General features: G+C 34.6%; 1 protein-coding gene and 1 long non-coding RNA gene across 2 annotated transcripts in view; both read left to right on the top strand.

Annotated features, from left to right (window-relative positions):
* Nucleotides 1–21,174, top strand: part of LOC145331871 (uncharacterized) — a 64,125-nt gene that overhangs the window by 19,189 nt on the left and 23,762 nt on the right. The gene's annotated exons all lie outside the window — the stretch shown is intronic.
* LOC145331870 (uncharacterized) lies at nucleotides 10,001–11,667 on the top strand. The gene is made up of 3 exons (XM_080176732.1): nucleotides 10,001–10,211; nucleotides 10,360–10,567; nucleotides 10,735–11,667. The coding sequence occupies exons 1-3, from the start codon at nucleotides 10,114–10,116 to the stop codon at nucleotides 11,590–11,592; spliced, it is 1,164 nt and encodes a 387-aa protein (XP_080032858.1). The 5' UTR covers nucleotides 10,001–10,113; the 3' UTR covers nucleotides 11,593–11,667.

Below are 21,174 nucleotides of genomic sequence, written 5' to 3' on the forward strand. Positions count from 1 at the left end.
TTCTACTATGTGGGACATCAAGCAGACATCCCCCTGAGGATTGCTGTCTGTCACGACTGTGTGCAGAAGAACATCAAGGCCAACATCAAGATAGGCGCACACGTACCCATCCAGAACGGGTACCCGTTGCAGACCGTCTACATGGATGTGGTAGGCAAGTTCGACACAATGCCAGAAGGATACAATTTTATCCTGACTTTGCAGGACGGATGGTCGCGCTTCGTTCAGGCGTACCCTCTGAGACAGAAGACCGCTGACGAAGTAGCTACGACGATAATGGATAACTTTATCTGCACTTTCGGATGCCCGCAGGCATTCCATAGCGACCAAGGGAAAGAGTTCTGCAACACTATCATGAAGATACTCTTGAAGAAGCTTGGTGTGAAGCACGAGCTGGGCCCTGTGGCGAACCCCCAGAGCAACCTCATCGAAAGGTGGCACCGGACCATGGAAGAGACACTTAGGACCGTGATTCAAGGACAGGAGACTGAATGGCCTAAGTACTTACCTGGAGTTGTCCTTGCGTACAACACGAGGATCCACAGCACCACCGGCGTGACCCCCTTTCTAGCCTTCCAGGGTAGAGAAGCTACTCTACCCGCGGATTTGATTTTACGGCTACCCAACCCTGAAGATGACAAGGATATTCCCACGGCAGTGAGAAATTTATTGGATAGATACACGACCATGTATGAAGCCATGGCAAAGAGTCAAGAAAGCACCATACGAAGAAATGCTTTGCAGTATCACAACAATCGCGAATTTAGAGTAGGCGATAAAGTTTTCTATTTGGCACCCAACCGCGGTATAGAGAAAAAGAAGATGACCAAACATTGGAGTGGACCATTCTTGATTACCGAAAAATGTGCCGACGTTTTATACAGAATCCAGACGATACCAGCGGGAGAAAATGAAGATATGGTAGTCCATGTTGGTCGGTTGAAACCATATTACACACCGGCAATGATGGATGGAGACCCAACTTCTCCCCCAGAACCATTTGAAGAAGACGGAGATGAAGCAGGGGAGCAAATTCCCTTGAATTCAAGAAGACAGGCGAAGCCGCCTAACCCAAGAGTTGATTTCTCAGTTGATGAAGACAGCGATGAAGAGGGAGGACCCCCCAATGCACCGGGAGGAGCACCACCGCCACCACCGCCACACATTGACCCCCATAACCTTCCCCTACCGGTTACACCACCACCAAGATCACTGACGCTAGAGCGGGACACTTTGGCAACAGCAAGCTGAAGCGAGCAAGCAGGTGTTGGACAGCTCGGACGAGGAAATGGACCCACCGGAAGTTGCGACGCTTGCGCGGACAATCAGAATCCCCGTGAAGCGCGGAGCAAAGCTGCCACACAAGGGTACAAGAGAGAGTGCGGGCCATGACATTTACTGCCCCGCCCACACTATCCTTCCCCCTGGAAAGCAAACTTGCATTTCCCTCAAACTACAGACACGCCTGCCCCCTGGATACTTTCTCAAATTATTTGGCCGTTCAAGCATAGAACGGGAAGGAGTAATTCTACTGGCAGGATTAGTGGACAGCGACTACACAGGCAAGATACAAGCAGTCTTTTGGAATTTGAGTACCGAAGCAGTGGAATTTAACAAAGGACAACGAGTTTGTCAAGCTGTGATACTGGAGACTCGCGAGGTGGAATTTTATCATGTCCATAATCTTCCTACCACTGATCGCGGTGCTAACGGCTTCGGTAGCACCAACTAGTGAGGCATACTCAATAGACATCACCAATTGCACAAACCCATCAACCATCAAGAAATTTAACAAGGAAACAATATGCAGAGCAGAGGAACCTAGAGAAGAAGTTCCAGTGAAGGAGCGCTATTCTATTTTACAACGACCAACTCTGACAAAAGTATATGGGTACTCTTGCGAAGTGAGGGTATCCCTATACCATTTTAAATGCGGAGTTTGGGGTCACCTAAAATTGCAACAGGTACCCCAAACGATGAGGCATGAGGAAATTACTGCAGAGAATTGTCGCCAGATGTCCTTACTCCAGGAATACCAAATTTCTGGATATGGCGACCCCATCAAAGTAAAACTGAACAGGCCCATATATGTTTCGGCAACCCTAGCCGGATCATTGAAGATGGAAGACAACAAGATCACCTGCATTGGGCAGACCATCCAAATGGGAGACACGATCCACTACAACACCCTGAAGCTAGCCAAGTACCAGATCCTGCTTAAGGAGGAGACATTCTTGGTTAGTAACAACAAAGTAGAGAGTGAAACAGATCACTTATCTCTACCATGTCCATATCATAAAGGGGAGTGCATCACTGGCACTGCGACCTTTGTGTGGAACATCAACAACAGTTCCTGCACTCTACAGATGGTGAACACCATCAACCCCTCCACCACTATAGACACCTACCTCGTGGATCACCAGCAACAGGTTTTACTCAACACTACAGGCGCAATGAAATTAATGCATTGCCCCTTCAACGTCCTGACAACAGACCATGATGGAATCTACTTGGGCAAGACCAGCTAACTGAGCAGACTCGCCACCATCGACCCCGGACAAGTGAACGTCAACCTACAAGCTGCAGTACATTTAAATTATTTGGCATATAGCATGCGCCAAACCTTCAGCCAATTGGATGTTACGTTAAGGAAGACCATATGCGAAACCCATTACCAGGGAGAAGCAGACCAACCGGTTCTGCTACATGAGCAGACATTCGGACTCTTAAAGGGAGATCTATTGATGACCTTCCAGTGCACTAAGAGGACCCAGAAGATCAAGGACGACGTTAACTGCTAACAAGACATACCTTTGGACCCTGATGGCTATGCCGATGCCGCAACTAAACATTATAAGTTGCATTCTACTCGGGTAACATGTTCTGCGACTTTCCCCCTAACTGTCAAGTCTAAAGAAGGCTGGGTACAATTAACCCCCACCATCATCAAGACTCAGGCCCCCATGGAAATGACCATCGACACCCCTCTGGTTAACTGGACGGATTACAGCCATGGAGGAATATACACGGAAAGAGAGAGAGCTGAATGGTTACATACGCTAACCTTCCCCTCCTACACCGAAGCAAGCCTGAAGGAAATTACCTATGGACTTTGCGTTGGAGATGGAAATTGTAACCAACTTCCCACCAATAACCTACCCCTGTACACCCTTGATAATCTAGTGCCGGATTTGGAGCGCGAAATCGACCTGTGGAGCAGCGTCAAGAGCTGGCTCCATGATTATGGCGACATGATGGCATTCGCATGCCTGGTCATCCTAGGGCTTAAATTTATCACTGATCTGATATGCATTACCCTCACCTTTCTACGCGTTGGCCCTGGAGCCGCTATCGCCCTAGTCGCCCACCTCTACCTCTACAACAAGCATTCCTACCAGAAGCTTATGAGAAAGAAGAGAGCAGAAACAAGAACTGAAAGGCGAGAACCTACTACCGCAGAGACAACGTCGCTATTACCAACGACATCAACCCCGAAGATACAGATGACAGAGATACAGCCCACCATTCTGGATCCTGCATCCCTGCCAACCTACAGCACTGTGACTAGGCCACCTAAATATCCACTTTAATACCATGACAGAATAATAGGTAAAATTGGCCGTCTAGTCTATTGTCTTTGCCAATTTGAGCGTTTATGTTATCTGGCATGTCTGTCGAGCCAGATAAAAAGGGGAGAAAATGTAGTGGGGCTTACTTGAGACACTTGGAAAATAAAGCAGAATGACATTACAATATTCTAAACGGATGGACAGATTTTTATGAAATTAGTAACATTTTAAAGCGTTTAATTTTCTCTATTGATTTTTCTTTTATTTGAATTTTTAAGTCCACAAATGACGGATCTCGTAATTAATTATAAAACTTAGTACTTTTAATACTTTGTAACATCGTATGATTTTATCCTGTTTTTTCTGGTAAATTTCCAAGAATTCAAAATACATATTTCTGTTGAACATAAATATGTATCTTTGACCTTTTTAAGCCTGCGCGTGTAGATTTTAAGAGAGATATAACATTGTACTCTTTTAGTGGAAAGCAGCCCATATATCCAGGGACGGCATCCTTAATGCATCACGGAGATTTCCACAGCACAACTGAACGTGACTATTCTGGAAACTCACCATACACTCTGGCCTGCTTGTAATGTGCAGACCTACGTGTATCCTTGGCCATCCCTGCATGATCAGTAAACGCCCACCATACTCTGTAATTTTCCTATATGTATTATATATTCATTAATTTGTGTAAACTATGATTGTTCTATCAAAATATATCAGTTCCGCAGAATCAGTCTTTATTGGAGGATCTAATTCCTAATTTTTGCGCAGCTATTACTAGCTGCTATTAACTATCTAGAAACATTATAAGACCCCTGTGGGCATACGTGATTAGTTTGCGTTATTTGCGTATCGGAGACGTTAAACAAAGGGATCGAATCGCATCGCTTTCATATTCCCTCAGCCGCAACCTTACCAAGTCAACGAGTAGCTCCGTCACCACCGCTCGAGGCGGACTACAATTGAATTTTTAAAAACCTAACAAGAACGTCAGATCCGTTACAGCTATACTTAACATATTAAAGGTATCTTATCTAGTTAAGTCAGGTAGAAAGAAAGTACAAATTCTCATTCAATCCTGGGAGGGAGGGGTCATTGGGCTTTCTAAAATATTACATTAGTCCTCAAATTTGTATTATAACATTTTCTTATTCAAGAGCTTAATAACTTTTGGGACTTTTTTCGAAATTTAATTGGTATGCTCATTAATCTTAATATCCATCCGTTTCAACCACTAATTGTACAGGACAAGGACGTCCAAGCTTTTTTTATATTGGGGGGGGGGGGGATCAAAATTCAAAAATTTTGCCTAGGCATCCAAAAATTCAAATTGGGCGGGGTATCAATTTATCTACTATTGTCTTATCCCTTTAGATCCCTGATTTCATCTACATTTAACTGATTGATGTATTCATTGGTGTTCCTTCATATGCGCTAAAATCCTTATACTAAAGTAACAGGATGTTTGTTTGTCTGTGTGTCTGTACCAATCGGGTTCTCCTTAACAGGGTAGATTCTCATGGTTTCTGGGAAGGTTTATAACTATTTTGGGGGAGGGTACAACCACCCTCCCAAGAGAAATGACAAAAAAATCAAAATTTTAAAAAATATATGGGATACTTCAACGTAACATAAAGAGAATTATCGTAAAATAAAGAAGTAATGTAGAGAAATAAAAACATTTAAAGTGCCACTAGAGGCCTCTAGGGGCGTAGCCGCTAGTTTATAAATAAAGTAAAAGTGAAGGTAAATACAATGGTAATAAAAAAAGAGATATAATCAAGGGAGTTTAAAATATCTTGCTAGCTTCTAGAATGAAAAGGTTTCTTTTCATGGAAGCTATGCCATTAGTTATATTTTAAAATAAAGGAAACTTATTCTTGCTTTAAAAAACTTTTAAAGATAATAAAAACTGTTTTCATGTGCAGTTCTTAGTCCAGTCCTACACACATACACAGACATACACCCTATCTTTTGGCTACCCCTCTAAAGATATTAGATTTATATGAATTGCTTCAAAATATTTTGTACAGGATGATTTTTAAAAGCAAGGCTTTTCTATAATTAGGGTCGGTCCGTCCAAGGTAGATAGCTTTTATTCGTTAATTTAGGCATGTTAGAATTGTCCTATTGATTTCAAACTTTGCATGATGATTCCTGTAGTAGTTAGGTACGATTTAGAAAGCATAGCAACTCTATAATCATCACCAGAATGTCCATACGTCCATTTTAAACATGTTGATTTTTTTACTATTTTAACAACAATTTTTTAAGTGATCTAATTATCCCTTTGATCTGCTTTTTGAAATATTGATTCCTGGGACAACAAAGAACAATATTATAAGCGAAGCAACTCTATAATCAAGTCCTTAAAATGTAAGTATGTCCATAAACATTATTCTGTATCAAGCAGTTTTTCAACAAATTTACTTACAATTTTGCTTCGACTCTTATACATTTATATTCTGATTATTCAGTAAATTAATTTCGTTATTGGTATAAGCTGGTAATAAATAGCCCATTGTCCCCTCTTTCTCTATTAAAATAAAACATATGATGTTTTATTAGCAATTTTCTTAGCACAGTAAAAAATGTTTTTAGTGTTCTCTTTTCCCTAAATCAACACTTCATGATAGATAGGCGAAGCATTGCCGTAAAAAAATGTAATCAAAAATAAGTCATTTAAAGCTGTCATTCAAGTTTTAAAGAAATAAAGGAACACCAATAAAGAAATTATCAAGTAAGAATTATTAAAAGATATAATCTAGATACATACTCCCAAATTCAGCCAATAGGAATACAGGGGAGGATCAATCTACCATATATTGGTTAGAAAGTAAACAGAATTTGGTTAGAAAGAGCAATTATCCTTTCATATCATTTGCAAAATTAATCAGCTATAAATAGTCTTTCATAGGATAAGCCTTTGCTTTGGTTAATCATATGGTTAAAAAATTTCTTCCCTCGCATGATGTAAAGCATATGGCATAACATATATAAGAAGTCATCTTTAAATAGGTAACTTTCTTGGGATAATGTTACCTCTTTGGAAATTCCTTATTAAGTTTCACAAATTATTGGGCCCGATTTACCATCTAGATCTACTATATCTATTGGTTCATTATACTATACTTTTGTACTTTCTTTGTGGAATATTTTTTTAAAGGTTATTATTTAAAACAGCTAATTGTTCTTTTAGCTTAAAAATCATAAAAATTGTATAGCTTTCATTAGTTTTTAAGTAGTTTCTATTCAAGTTCCACACACACATCCTGTCTTTGTTATACATAATAGCTACAACCCCTCTAAGCTTTAAGTTTGTTAGATTTATAAAGAAAGGTTAAAAATATGTTTTGTAGAGAGTGATTTCTTAACTTGGTAAAGGCACCATGTAAAATATAGGTAAAACACATGACATATAATCAAATATTAGAAATAGGCAAGTGTTGAACCTATGATACTTTTTTGTTAAAATGTATGAACATCTATATAGATGTTAAAATTAAAATCTACAAAGAGTCACATGTTAACAAATTTTATATGTTTATTACAAAGAGTAGCTTTTAGTTCTATATGATCTATCCTTATAGTTTTTTTCTATTATAGTAAAATTAAAAATAATCCACACAAAGTTTTGTTGAAAAAACATCAAATTGTCATCCTAAGAAAGAATTTCATTTCTTATTATTTTTAAAATTAGTTAAGTTACCTTTTTTTGATAAGATACCCTTGGATTTTTGATAAGATACCCTTGGAGAAGTGGATCAAAAGGGATGATTCATAAGGTAGGGGATTCAGCTACCTTTACACAAATAGTTAGGGATTCCTAAACCATTCTTTGCAAAGAAAGCAGTTAGAAATTAATAGGGAAGGGTGGTGATAAGGGTTGGTTTCAAATTTATGTAAGCTTTTTTAGTACAACTTTAAGGTAGGCTTACATTAAAGTTAGCGATGCCTAAGGGTTCTTAATTCAAAAGAAAGCAGGTAGAGGTAGGAAGGGCCAATGAGGGTAACGGATACATAAATTCTTATAATGTATACCTAGCTTGAAAAGTTAGGGATAGATTAAATTAAGGTATTCTTAAATTTATGAGAAAGCACTTAATTTTTCTTTCTTCTCTAATTTGTTTCAAACAGCTTTGACATCCAATGAATAGATATATAAGATCTAGATGGTCTATCTGGCAACAAATTCTGTCATACATATAGAGGTGTAAGACAAACCCTTTTGTTTATTTGTAACTGTATAAGTTTCATTTTGATAATTTCAGCAACAAAATGTTTAGATGATATAAATTTCTGAAATGCTTTTCATTATTTAGACATATTTGTTTAAGTTCAATAATTTGGGCAACGAAATTTTTAGATGATATATTTTTTCCTGATTCTTTAGCTTTAAATACTCTAGGAAGTAGTCCTATAGCCAAAAACCTGCTAAAAAGCAGTCCAATTACCATGGATGTTTCCCTTAGAGCAATGGGAAATTAACCCTTACAGATAAGGGGGGGGGGGGCTAAATTAGCCCCCCCCCCTCTAGTTTTTTCAATGTCACTTGCCTTCATTACTTCACGGCTTTTTAAGTTTAGTAATTATACGTCGGCTAGAGTTGATTTTATAAGGCTATCTGGTCTGTGTCAGTCATGGTGTCTGGTCAAAGTTGGTTAGGTGGCATCAAAATTAGATAAAATTCTAAATAAATCTTAATTTCTACATTATGACTTTTGTGTATAAGGTAGAGACCTAAATATTTTTTGGTGAATACCTAGATATCAATAAACATCTGAGAAAAGTTGTGTAATGACCATTTTACCATTATATCACTCCGTGACGAATTTTATGACTGATTTTTTGTCTGGCTTACTATGGACATGTATCATGAATATCAATCCTTGAGCAATAATAAACTTCCTTGTATAGTAAGGTCATGATAGTTTAACCACTTCTTGGCCGATTTTTCACCAATTTTCTATTTCCTACCTGTAATTTTGTCTTTTATTGTGATAAGAAACAGATAAAAATATTTATTGGCACCGCCAACTCCCATTTTACCGCTGTAACCGCCAAAAATTGCGGTTTCCAAATTTGGTGATCCTAGCTTAAAAATTGGCAGCCTTACAGCTGTTTTAATATTTAGCGGCTGGCCGCTTAAAAGTGGCTAAGAAGCGGTCTGACGGCTATGACTAGAAAAAGTTTTCTCTAAAAATGCACATGAACCACCAGAAAAAAATTTTATGTCTCTATCTGTAACAGGAGCCGAGATAGAAGGGAGGGCTACATTAGCCCCCTAATCTATTAAGTTTGAAATTAGGGCCCGATCTGTAGGGATTAAATTTTGATAAAATTATATACAAAAAATTTAAAATTCGGACCAAAAATACCAAAGATATGGGGGGAAATATGAAAAATTTTAAAACCTGCTAAAAAGCAGTCCAACTGCATTGGATGTTTAATAGATAATCATTCTTCTTAATATAAGAGTGATGACAAAAAGTTACTGCTGTCTATCTTGAATAGGAGACGAGATAATCATATTCTCTACATTTTGTCTTTGAAGGACAAACTGACCGATAGACAAACATTTGGATCTAAAGAGTAGCTTCACTACTAAAAACTATTTACCCCTTCATCAAATGTTGGTAAAGATTTTATTGTGAGGGTAATAAAAAACTATTTTTTTTTCAAGCATTTTTAGGAAGATAAACAACCAAGGTGTTGCTTCATAAGTCCTACACTCATAAGTCCTACACTCATTAGTCCTACACTCATAAGTTCTACATTCATAAGTCCTACACTGACATTAGACCTACACTTATAAGACCTACACTGACATTTGACCTACACTCATAAGTCCTACACTGACATTAGACCTACACTGACATAAGACCTACACTCATAAGTCCTAAACTCTTAACGTGAATGGAGGCCAAAATGTGTTTAAAAAAATTAACAAAAATAATGTGTAAATAAATTGACAAAAAAATCTTCCAATTGAATTGTAAAAAATCAACGATTTTAATAACCCAATCATTCGATTCTTGTCCGTGAGCTTAAGCAGACCTGAGAATATTGTAGAATGGAAGCAGCTTTACTGCAAGCTGTTTTCATTAGTTCAAACAGAGGAGGAGAGATACTGGTGGATAATCATCAGTACCATTACCTGAAGCAACGTGAGAGAGCAGAATTTACCTACTGGACCTGCAGGCTTAGGAAAAGTCATAAATGTCCTGTACGTGCCGTGGTCTTTTCTAATGATGGTGTACAGTACATCAAAGCTATACATGTAAGTATTTTTTTTCTAATTTGCTTTTGTGACAAATATTGTAAAACCAGACATTTATCGCATCTGAGTTTATGCCAATTATTGAATGTCTTTATGTCTTTTGTATCAACACCAGAATACACACTTTAATCACTTAAAATAATTTAGGGAGAGCATGTACATTCATCTAATAATGTGAAATCCCTGGTGGCCCAAAAAGAAGTAGAGGCTGTGGCGAATGCGGCTCGCAACCCAACTCTGAGCTGCCGGAAAGTAATGGCAGACCTTGCAAACGACCTGCAGACTGAGGGAATAGCAGCTGTCACAACAATGTCCAACCTACGGAACTTGGAACAAAAGATATATCGAGCCAGGTATGATTTATGTTACAAAACAAAATATTTATTGAACACACTTTAATATACACACACACACATTATCATGAATAGTACCTTAAATTAGCCCCTTGTAATTATCATACTATATATTTCATAGCACCAATAGATGTATACATTTGTTTAGGGGCAAGACACAGGGTGAGGACATTTTGCCCCAGACCAATAGCGACTTACTTAATCTCCCTACCACATACAAAACCTTGGACTCAGGAGAAGAATTTCTTCCAGCAGCTGATGAAATGGATGGTGGTGTTGCCCTTATCTTTATGTCTGATTTTGGTTGCCGCATATTGGCACACAGTGAACAGTGGTGCATGGACGGTACCTTTAAGGTAATAAAATGTTTATTTTTTAAAGCTGCTTTTACAAACACCTTGCTCTCACATCAGATTAATAAAACGTGCTATTCTGAAACCATTTTTACTACATATCTTTACATATCTAAACATGCTTTACCTATAACATGTATAATAGTGTATCATGTAATTTTATATTGCAGGCTGTCCCGGCTCAATTTGCACAAATGTATGTAATACTTGGATCTGGTGGAAAAGCTATGGGTAAATTGTATCCAGCTGCCTTCATGTTGTTACCAAGCAAAACTGCTGCTGTCTACAAACATGCATTCCAAACAGTAATGCAAGCTGTTGGTACGTCACCTGTTTCTATAAGTATTGACTTTGAGCAGGCAGTAATAAAGTCAGCACGAGAGGTTTTCACAAACCTTAAAACTATAGTCGGCTGCCAATTTCACAGGAAGAAAAACCTCCATTTTCAGATGGGCCAGAAGGGCTGCCTACCCTTCTATCATGATAATGCAGCCTTCCAGGTAGGATTAGATTTAATTTATGCGATGGACAAACTGCCTGTTGGAGACATGATCCTTGGATGGGAAACAGTGATAGTTCTTCACTTTGAAGAACATTTCAACAGTGATGATAATGAAGAGATTGAGGACTTTCTAGGATATGTTGAACGGAGTTATGTTGGCAAACTAAATCACAGGAGTGGACAAAGAAATAAGGCAGTATTTCCTCCAGAGATTTGGAGTAACTTTAAGCGCATCCTGAATAATGAACCAACCACCAACAATACTGTTGAAGCTTGGAACAGCACCTGGAACAAATCTGTTGGCACCAACCATAATGTGCTAAGGGTTATCAACCATTTTAAATCAGAGGACTCTCTGGCAAGGACAAAGTTCCAGCAGGTCATTAGTGGCAACAATCCTGACCGCAATCATGGAAGAACTGACCGTTTGTCAGCAAGGAGGGCCAACCTCAAGATTGCTGCAACCAATTACAACCCTGCCTTCATCAAGGAGTACCTGTACAGCTTGTGTGGATTTGACATCTAAATATTATCCTAATAAATTCTTTCATTGTTAGATTGTTTAAGTTGTTTTATAATAAAATATATGTCATATTAGGTCTTATGAGTGTAGGTCTTATGTCAGTGTAGGTCTTATGAGTGTAGGTCTTATGTCAGTGTAGGTCTTGTGAGTGTAGGTCTTATGTCAGTGTAGGTCTTTTGAATGTAGGTCTTATATTAATTAGGACTTATGAGTGTAGGACTAATGAGTGTAGGTCTTATGAGTGTAGGTCTTATGAAGCAACACCAACAACCATAGCTCCCCCCCCCCCTTCCCCACATATTTTGACGTCCTCACTTTTGTACAAAAATCTGCACAATTTTTAACCAATAATATGGCCGAATTATTGCTACATTGTTTTCCTATTGGCTGCATTAGAAAATGTGTATCTAGATGTCCTATATCTATTTAATTAAGGCAGGTTCCTAAAATCTAAAATTTAAAAATAACAATACTAATAAGATTGGGAACATAAATGTAATTACATAACAAATTTAATTGAGAGAATGCAACTTTGTACTCTTTTTAAAAGCAAAGCTTTTCTATAATAAGGGTAGGTCCGTCCATCTGTATCTGATAGCTCATATTATTAATTCAGGCATATAAGAATTATCCTATCAATTTCAAATAATGTTTCCTGTAATAGTTAGATATGATTTAGCAACTCTATAATCGTTATCTAAATGCCCACATGTTCATTTTAAACATACTGATTTTTAAAACTTTTTTTATAAAAACTTTAATTATTTAGTTATCCTATTCATCTTGATCTTATATTTGAAATAATGATTCCTAAAAAGTGTGCGTATGTCATTATCCTGCATTTAAACTCTTTTTAACCTTTTTTTAAATCGTATATCAAAAATATACTATGACACCAGTAGAATCAGACTGCAGAGCCCAAATTTAAATTAAGTCCCCAATAAACTTTTTTTGGGGGAATTAAAAATTAATTTTTACTGATGCTCTGGTCATGTTGACCAGAGCAAAAGGTCTTTTTTACTCGGGGTTATATTGTGGCTTTTAGACCAATTTATATAATTCACTTTATATTGATACAATAAAAAAAAATCTTACTATGTTCATTGGAAATATTTTTTTTTCTAAAACAATTAATTTTATTGAAAAATCTAACATTAAAATAAAACATATAATTCTGAAGTCTGAACCAATTAGAAGTCTTGTTTCATTTCAGTTCTTTACAATTCAAAAAAGAGTGTTTTTACAAAGTGACTTATTTCCAATGTAGTTAAATAATTTTTATTTGATTAAAATGAAAAGAATGAAAACCATTCACATTAAAGATACATACTTTTTAAAAATATTTTAAAAAATAAGTTTGAATAATCTTATATTTTATCATATTTGTATATGTGACAAAAATAAATTTGTTGTATTGCATAAACGTTTGTTGTCATCTTTTACTATTTAACCCTCTACAGCCAATTTTTATGTGTTTTAAATAAGTGATAGAAAACAAGCACGATAATGTTAATTCATTGATATATTGTAAAGAATTAAGTTTTTAATGAATTAATTTAGATGAAATCAAAAGTACCAGAATACTATATTTATGAAGCAAAACATTCTAAAAGCTACGAATTTACACAAATAAAAAAGCTCTGATCAAAAGCGACCACAGCAACAGTAAAAATTAATTTTTAAATCCCCTCAAAAAAGTTTTTTGGGGACTTAATTCAAATTTAGGCTAGGCAGTTTGATTTTACTGGTGTCATAGTATATTTTTGATATATGTTTTAAAAATAGATTAAAACAGTTTAATCAATTTTATATTACTAGCGGCTTCGCCCCTAGCCTCTAGGGGCTTTGCCCCAAGAGGTTTGATCAAACCAATTTTTCGTACTTTAGATTTGAAATAAAAATATAAATTTTTTTGGGGGGAGAATTTTTTTTAGGGGGGAGGGTAGTCGATCCCACTATTTCAATTTTAGTTTTAAAAAGAAAGAAATTTTTTTTTTTTTTAGGGGGGGTATTTTTCATTTTTGGGGGGGTTGGGGGTGTCCCACCCCCCAAGAAAATAGTTATAAACCTTCCCGGGACCTATGAGAAGCTACCCTGTAAAGGAGAACTTGATCGGTTCAGTGGTTAGCGAGATCCTTGGCTACAAACAACCAGACAAACAAACACACAAACAAACAGACAGACATCATTCTACTTTGTATTATAGATAATTGTTTACAAATTTAGAGCTTCGCTTTTATTGATGTTGTCATTCTTGTTTAGCAACTCTCTAATAAGAAAGGAAAAATGCAAAGAGTACATCCAATAGACAAATTCATGCAAATAGATTGTTAATTTTTTTTTCTGTTGTAGTAAATTTAAATTTAATCTACAATATGTTTTGTTAAAAAAATGTATCAAATTGTCTAGCTAAGAAAGAATTTCATTCATTATTATTTAAATAAAATAAGGAAAGCCTTATTTTTTCTTAGGGTATCCTATCTTTTACAAAAAAGATAGGAAGAGTTTTTATAAATCAGCTTAACAAATGTTATCTTTAAAGTATTAAAAACAAGATTAACCCATTAGTGCCAAGCGCCACTTTTATGGGCCGATCGAGCTGAAAATCTCAGGGAAGCTTTATAATGGTCAAAACGGAATTCCAATTTTTTTGTTTTGCTCTAGTGGCGTGCACAGGAAAGTTGCAAAAAAAAACCTGGTTCGGCATGGCCATAAATGCCCAACGGGCATTGAGACCCGTTTTGGGCGGTTTCTGCCGGCATTAAAACCCGTTTTTTTCTAAATACCCAGTTATTTCGACAAAAAAATTAAAAATGTAATTTTTGAACGCCCAAAGTGAGATGAACACTTTTTAGAACTTTGATACCATCCGTAATTGAAAACTACATAACCTCATGTAATCTATAGAGCTACAAGTAATATACAAAGGGATTTATATCCAATTTAGTGTTTCGGCTATAGGTGCCGCCGTTTTCAGTTAAAAAACCCGTTTCTTGAAGTTTTAAAACACACACACTACAAAAAAAGAACATATAAAAATTGGGTGATAAATATCAGAAAAAGAGCATATATTAGAGGACACATATAGAGATTACTAGGGTATACTGATTAGGGTGGCTCAAGAATAATAAATCATAAACAAATATTTAATGGTTGAAAAGTTAAAACCGGGTAATAAAACCAAAACCGAGCAGGGTTTTAAAACTGCCGGGTATTTATGGCCATGCCAAACCGGGTCATAATAGGGCGTAAAAAATGATAAAAAAATCATATAAAAATAATAATTTGAATAAAACGAATTCACAAATAGATGTACTTGTCAATAAACATTAGATTTCACGAAAAAAATCAGCAACTTTACTATAAAAACAAAAAAGTTAGAAGGGGTATTTTGAATTCACCAAAATTTTTGTAGTTTTCAAATTTTGTTGAGCTATACCGGCAAACGGAAGTAAGCAAAACTGCCTGCTCCAGGGGGAAAAAAAACCAGGTTAGTAGAGGGGGGATTCATTTTGAGAATGATGCAATTTGAAGACTGGAAACTGTTTTTTTTTAACATTTTCTGGAACCGGGTTTTAATACCCGGTTTGTCACTAATGGGTTAAGATTAAGGGGAAAAAGGAAAAAAAACGTAAGATACAAATGTAAAGCCTCATTCATGATAACTTTTAAACGCTCTTAAGTCTTATGAAACTTTGCTATTGCAAAACACTCATAAAACCCAAAATAAAGAACACTAAGTGGGGGGGGGGTGGGGGGAGGAGGGGCCTAGGTATCTTAAAAGCATACATAAATGGGGAAAAGGGTTGGAAAAGGGTATATATGAACACATGAGAGGGGACGGGGGAGGGCTGACAATGTTAAGATTAATTGGGGGAAAGGGATTTAAAAGAGAAGCAGTAAGTAAAGTAAAAGAGAGAGGGGAAAAATACATTGGTGGTGCAGCCTTTAATGTCATGAGGAAAACTAATAAGAGTTAAGCAAATCTTTTCCAATATCATTTTTAAGCATATTTTCATTTAATGTTGAAATTAAAATGAAGATAAAAGATAAAATAAATTGTTTTCAAATCAATCAGAACCTTTTCTATTAAAAGCAATTGAACCAAAATGGCTTTCTCAAATATTAAATTTCCCCTAAATGTTTCAGATGGACAGACATAAATTCATATTTTAGAGTAACTTTGCAATAAAAATCTTTTAAATCCACGATATTATTAGAAAAAGGTTTAAAATATTTTTTTAACAATTTAATATCAAAATTTTTTTTAACAAAAGTTAATTAATCTTCTTTAAATTCTTTTAGTTTGGTAAGAGGTGCAACAACAATATGATTTAGCACAGCAATAATGGCCAGGTCTACTGATTTTGTCCATTCTTAAATTCCCTTGATTCCCCTCTTTTATTTTTTCTCTTTGCCTTTATAAAATTTTAATCATACAAAGAGTTCATTTTTACAAATCCATTTTTAAAAATAATGCAAAGAGAACTGTAATTTATTTATGAAATACTTTTTTTTTAAATCCACATTATTTTACATAAACAAATACATAAAGGATAAGTTAAGAAAGATTTTAAAATATTCCTATTTTTTATTGCAAGTTGATGTAATAAGGAAGGTTTAGTACAGGCTTATGTACACTTGTTTATGAGAGGTTTATGTAAGGCTAAAGTATGCCTATCAAAATCTTTACTTAAGCTTGACATTACTAAATTCAAGGTTAGCCTATCTCCCCTAAACTAAAGTAAAGCTAAAGATACACGTATTTTTAAGGGGTCCCTTATAAACCTTTTGTGATTAGCTCTAATATCTCAGCAATGTGCAGGTTTTAAGCTCTTCTGCATATTTCAATTTAAACACATAAGGACAAAGATATATTATCCCAAAAATCTTTTGTCAAAGTCTACTCTACACCTAGCGCCAGTCAGTTTTCTAAAATCATGCATTTTATACCTGTGAAAATAGAAATCGCCAGCACTAGGTGTGGAGTAGACTTTGACAAAAGATTTTTGGGATATTATATCTTTGGCCTTATGTGTTAAATTGAAATATGCAGAACACCTTAATTCATCTTCCAAGCCATTCTCTAAGCATTTTATTTTTTTTTATGAAATAACGGGATTTCAAAACTGCCCTTTGAAAAGGCCTAAAAAATATCTTTTTTTGTCACTTTTTTTCACTGCTTATAGTTACAACTTATTAAGATATTATGCTCAGTTAAAAAAAATCGGCGCCTCCAGCACCAAAACAGGCAAAAACTGGCAGTTAAACTTTTGTGCCCCTACTTGCCCCCCTCTTCGGCCAACAGTAGTTATCTCAAGAAGTAAAGGAGATATCAACACACAGAAAGAAAATATTTTAAATAAAACTGAACTAAGTAACCATTACACATTTAATTTTGGGACTTTCCTTCTAGGGGCTTGTGGAGCAAAAGACCCACCAAAACACTAATAATATGAGTTCTGAGCTTATTTTTAAAGATATCAAGCTGGTTTTTTTTTGAAAACTTTGTTATCATAATTGAACTCAGTAACATTTACAGATTTCATTTTGGGACTTTCCTTCTAGGGGCTTGTTTGACAAAAGACCCCCAAAAAATAAAAATATGAGTTCTGGACTTATTTTTAAAGATATCAACCTATTTTTTTTTGAAAAAACTTTTTTCATATAATCAAACTCAGCAACCTATACAGATTTCATTTTGGGACTTTCCTTCCAGGGGCTAGTGGAGCAAAAGACCCCCAAAACACAAAAAATATGAGTTCTGAGCTGATATTTAAAGATATCAACCTGATTTTTTTAAAGAAAACTTTTTTAACATAACCAAACTCAGCAGGGGCGTCCAAGATTTTTTTTGAGGGGTAAATTTTTGAAACTAGTATTAATATTATGCTATACTTTAATAATCGTAGGAAACTGGCTATAATAAGATATAATACATGACTTTTCAGTATGACTGAGAACCGATTTTAATCCAGTGGATATTAATTGGTTCTAAGCCATACTGGACAGCAAGGATCTTGCGATAAAAATATATTGGTTGAAGAGGTTGAATACAATTAATTTTAAAACTATCAAATCCAAAAGTTTTAGTCCCCAAAGTTTTATGATAATGTTTTCTTATTTGTTGAACCATTCGTTGGGGACTTAGTGAGTTTGATTGGTTGGTTTATTTAGTGTCCAAACGTTTCAAGTTTCAACCACTTGATTTAATCAATAGAAGAGTAAATTTTGTGTGTCATCTTTGGGAATGTACATCAATTTATGGTCCATTGTCTTATCCATTTAGATCTCCAAGATATTCAAGAGATGCAAAATAATGATTAAAGTAACAGCTGTCTGTGAGAAGCATAGGGACTAGTGTAATAAACAGTCCCAATTTCCTCTCCCTCCCTGAACTGTTTATATTTAGAGAAATTTGTTGTCAAAAAGTAAAAAATCAACATGTTTAAGAGAGGAGGAAATTTTAGAAGCAGATGCTGAATCAAAAACAGTAAGTTAACTTTTAATATCTTTTACAAAGTTTAACATAGAATTTTCCAAAGAAAATTAATAGTATTTTGTTATAGGATTACATCATTTTTTTCTTAAATACATACCAGAAAATTTGCACCAACTTGGCCAAGCAAGAAGTGCAAGTATCTTAGCTAGAAAAATCCCCACAGTTTATACATAATACATGTATATACAGTTGAAAAGACTTAGGTTATTATCTTTTTTTTATGTAATTCTGGCTTCAGCCATAATATCTAGTGACTTTACCTCAATAGTTGGTGGACGTTTTTTCTTAGAAAAAATCCTTTTGGCCAGAATAATCACCAGTTTTTGTATAGGGTTTATATAAATTTCAATTGTGAGCCAATAAGTTTTACAAATGTGGTCCGAAATTAAACAAGTTGAACTAAGTATAATTTATAAGATTTACCAATTAAGATCTGATGATTGATAAAAGAAAGTGCTTCAAAAATATCAATATAAACAGTAGGGTGGGTTCATATCCGAATTAGACAAAGAGGGGATATGCAACAGATAAAATTAACCTTAAAAACATTTCTGACCGAAAAAGAATTTTAAAAAATTGAGTTTTAGAACGTGACCACTAAAAAATATATTTCATTCCTTATTAATATGCAAAGACAACATTCAAAATTTTTTTTGAATCAGAACTATGGCTTCATGGTGCTCCCTGGAAAGGCCTTGAGGAGCTGAATCAGGAACTTTTGTCTGTTTCAAAAAGATTGGAACATCTATTACAACAAATAAAAAATATTTAGTATAGTTCATTTTAGTTTACTAAGAAATCAAATTTAATCAATTATTTAAACAAGAGGATGATTTAATCCAATCATATAAAGTAGCTTTTTTAGCAGTCTGTTAAGCCTGATAACCACTGAACTAATTTGGGTAAAATTCATTGAGGTTCCAATATGGATTTATATTTTTGTCCCTCTTGAACCTTCAAATACAGAGTCCCTCTATGCAAGGGGTACAGTTTATATTTTAAAATCAGCTTGCTACTAAATAATTATTTTCTATAACAGCTTTAAATTATTATTTTTAGAATGTGTAAATTGATAATTAGATTTAATAGGGAAAGGGACACTAGACTCTAAGTTATTCTGGTACACAAAGTTTTAAAAGCAGTAGTTTCTCATTCAGAGGCTTTAAAACTTTTTCAACAATTTCTTACAGAAAAAATTTGATAGACTTTTCATTCAATAATACTAATATATAGAAGGGGTAATTTTGTTTATAATATGGAGTATTACACAATTTATTGTTTATGCATTCAAATATTTAGTGTGATCTCAATTTTACAGATATTGTATTTCAGGAACTACTGTACTTGCATGTAAGAAAAGATCTAAACCTCAAGGTAATTCTTTTAAACAATTACTTCAAATTTTTTAATATAAACCTGACAGTTATGGTTCATCCAGTTATTACTTGTGTAATTGTAATATTATACAAACATTGAACAACAAATTCATTTACCACCCACAGTGGTCTAAGGCCGGACATTTCGCCAAAAATCAACATTGGAATTCCTCAAAATTAATAATTTATTTTGAAAATATATACCCTATCTCATATAAAACCGAAGAGTTTTTGTCTTTTCAACTACTGGTTGATGAATTATGAACTTTGAAACATGAAGGTTCAGGATTATTTTCACGTCATGAATTTTGCCTTTTGAATTTTCACCATCTTTGGAAAAAAAATTTTTTTTCAGTGTTACACTGATACAATGAAGTTTCTTCACCTATTTATATTCATAATATTACATGATATATTAGAAAACTGGAGTTTTAGATTTTTAAAAAACTTTTTTTATCCATTTTGTTGTTGTTTTTAAAAAAAATGTTATGTCATTTCCTAAATATTTTTGCAAAAAATTTTTGCAATTATTTTCAGTTTTTTAAGTTTTTCACCAAAAACCAGGCCCCATAACATACCAAACCATATATTATTCTTAATATACAGGTATAATGTTATAGTTTGATGTTTAGTTTAGGTTGTTATGGGGCCCGGTTTATTTCAAATTTTAACTTTAACTTTATAGGGTAAACTCTAAAATTGCAATTGATGAAAAAGAAAAAAAATAATTTTTTATTCTTTTCTCTGTTAATTTTAATTTTTAATGCATTTTAACTTACTTCTTCTTAATAACATAATATCATTAATGTTTAAATTTGTGTGTTTGTCATGTAAGATATCTAAAACAGATTTTCTAACAATAATTTGATTTTTGTTAAACTAGTAGGTATAATATTAATAAAAATGTCTTGTTATTACATTTATCAATTCAAGGGCCAATGCAATGTCCATACTCTAAAAGTAACGTGCTTAACAAAGCTTAAACCTTTTTAACATCTCTAGTATGATTACGTTTTACACAAAATAAAAACTAACAAATGCATTACCCTTTATGCTATACCTCGGGTTTCAGCTAGACTAATGGATATAGAATATATATGGATATTATGACAGGGGAAAAATTGTAGTCAATTTAGCTTGCTAACATGCATCTCGTTTATTAGCTAGTTCATTTATTAAGTAGGAGAGGGGATGCGGTAAATGAGGTGGATTAGGGGGTATTGTTACTTTAGTCTGCTGCGAGTTTCCCTTGCTAACATGGAACTCATTTATTGGCCAGTTCATTTATCAAGTAGGAGATGGGATGGGGTAAAGGAGGGGGATGGGGGTATAGTTATTTTAAACTGCTGCGAGTTTCCCTATATTTGACAACATAAAAATCTGGTGTAACATTCAAGTAATAATAAATCCATTGCTAGACTAAAACCATCTGGAAATTTTATTTTCATCAAAGATATGGCATCTAAGGAACAAAGCCTCCGACTTTTCAGTCATCGAATGTAATCATTTTCCTTCCCATTAGTACTATTGCATAAGTAATCTAAAGGGATAAGACAATGGATGATTAATTGATAATGTTATCCATCCATAATAATGATAAACAAAATTATCCCTTTTATTATTGGCGAAAAAATTTGGAAACTTCTAATTTGAAACCAACCAATCAATTTCAATAAGTTTTTAGGCAAACAAACAAGATAACGTGTC

This window comes from Acartia tonsa, chromosome 1 (genome assembly GCF_053477335.1).
Source record: "Acartia tonsa isolate MP-2025a chromosome 1, ASM5347733v1, whole genome shotgun sequence".
Lineage (NCBI taxonomy): Eukaryota > Metazoa > Arthropoda > Copepoda > Calanoida > Acartiidae > Acartia > Acartia tonsa.

Bases quoted from the DNA above. Each gene is read 5' to 3' on its own strand.
- LOC145331870 (XM_080176732.1), top strand. From the start codon at position 10,114: ATGGCAGACCTTGCAAACGACCTGCAGACTGAGGGAATAGCAGCTGTC. The intron at 10,212-10,359 runs GTATGATTTATG...ACATTTGTTTAG, and splicing joins CAAAAGATATATCGAGCCAG to GGGCAAGACACAGGGTGAGG. The intron at 10,568-10,734 runs GTAATAAAATGT...TTTATATTGCAG, and splicing joins GCATGGACGGTACCTTTAAG to GCTGTCCCGGCTCAATTTGC.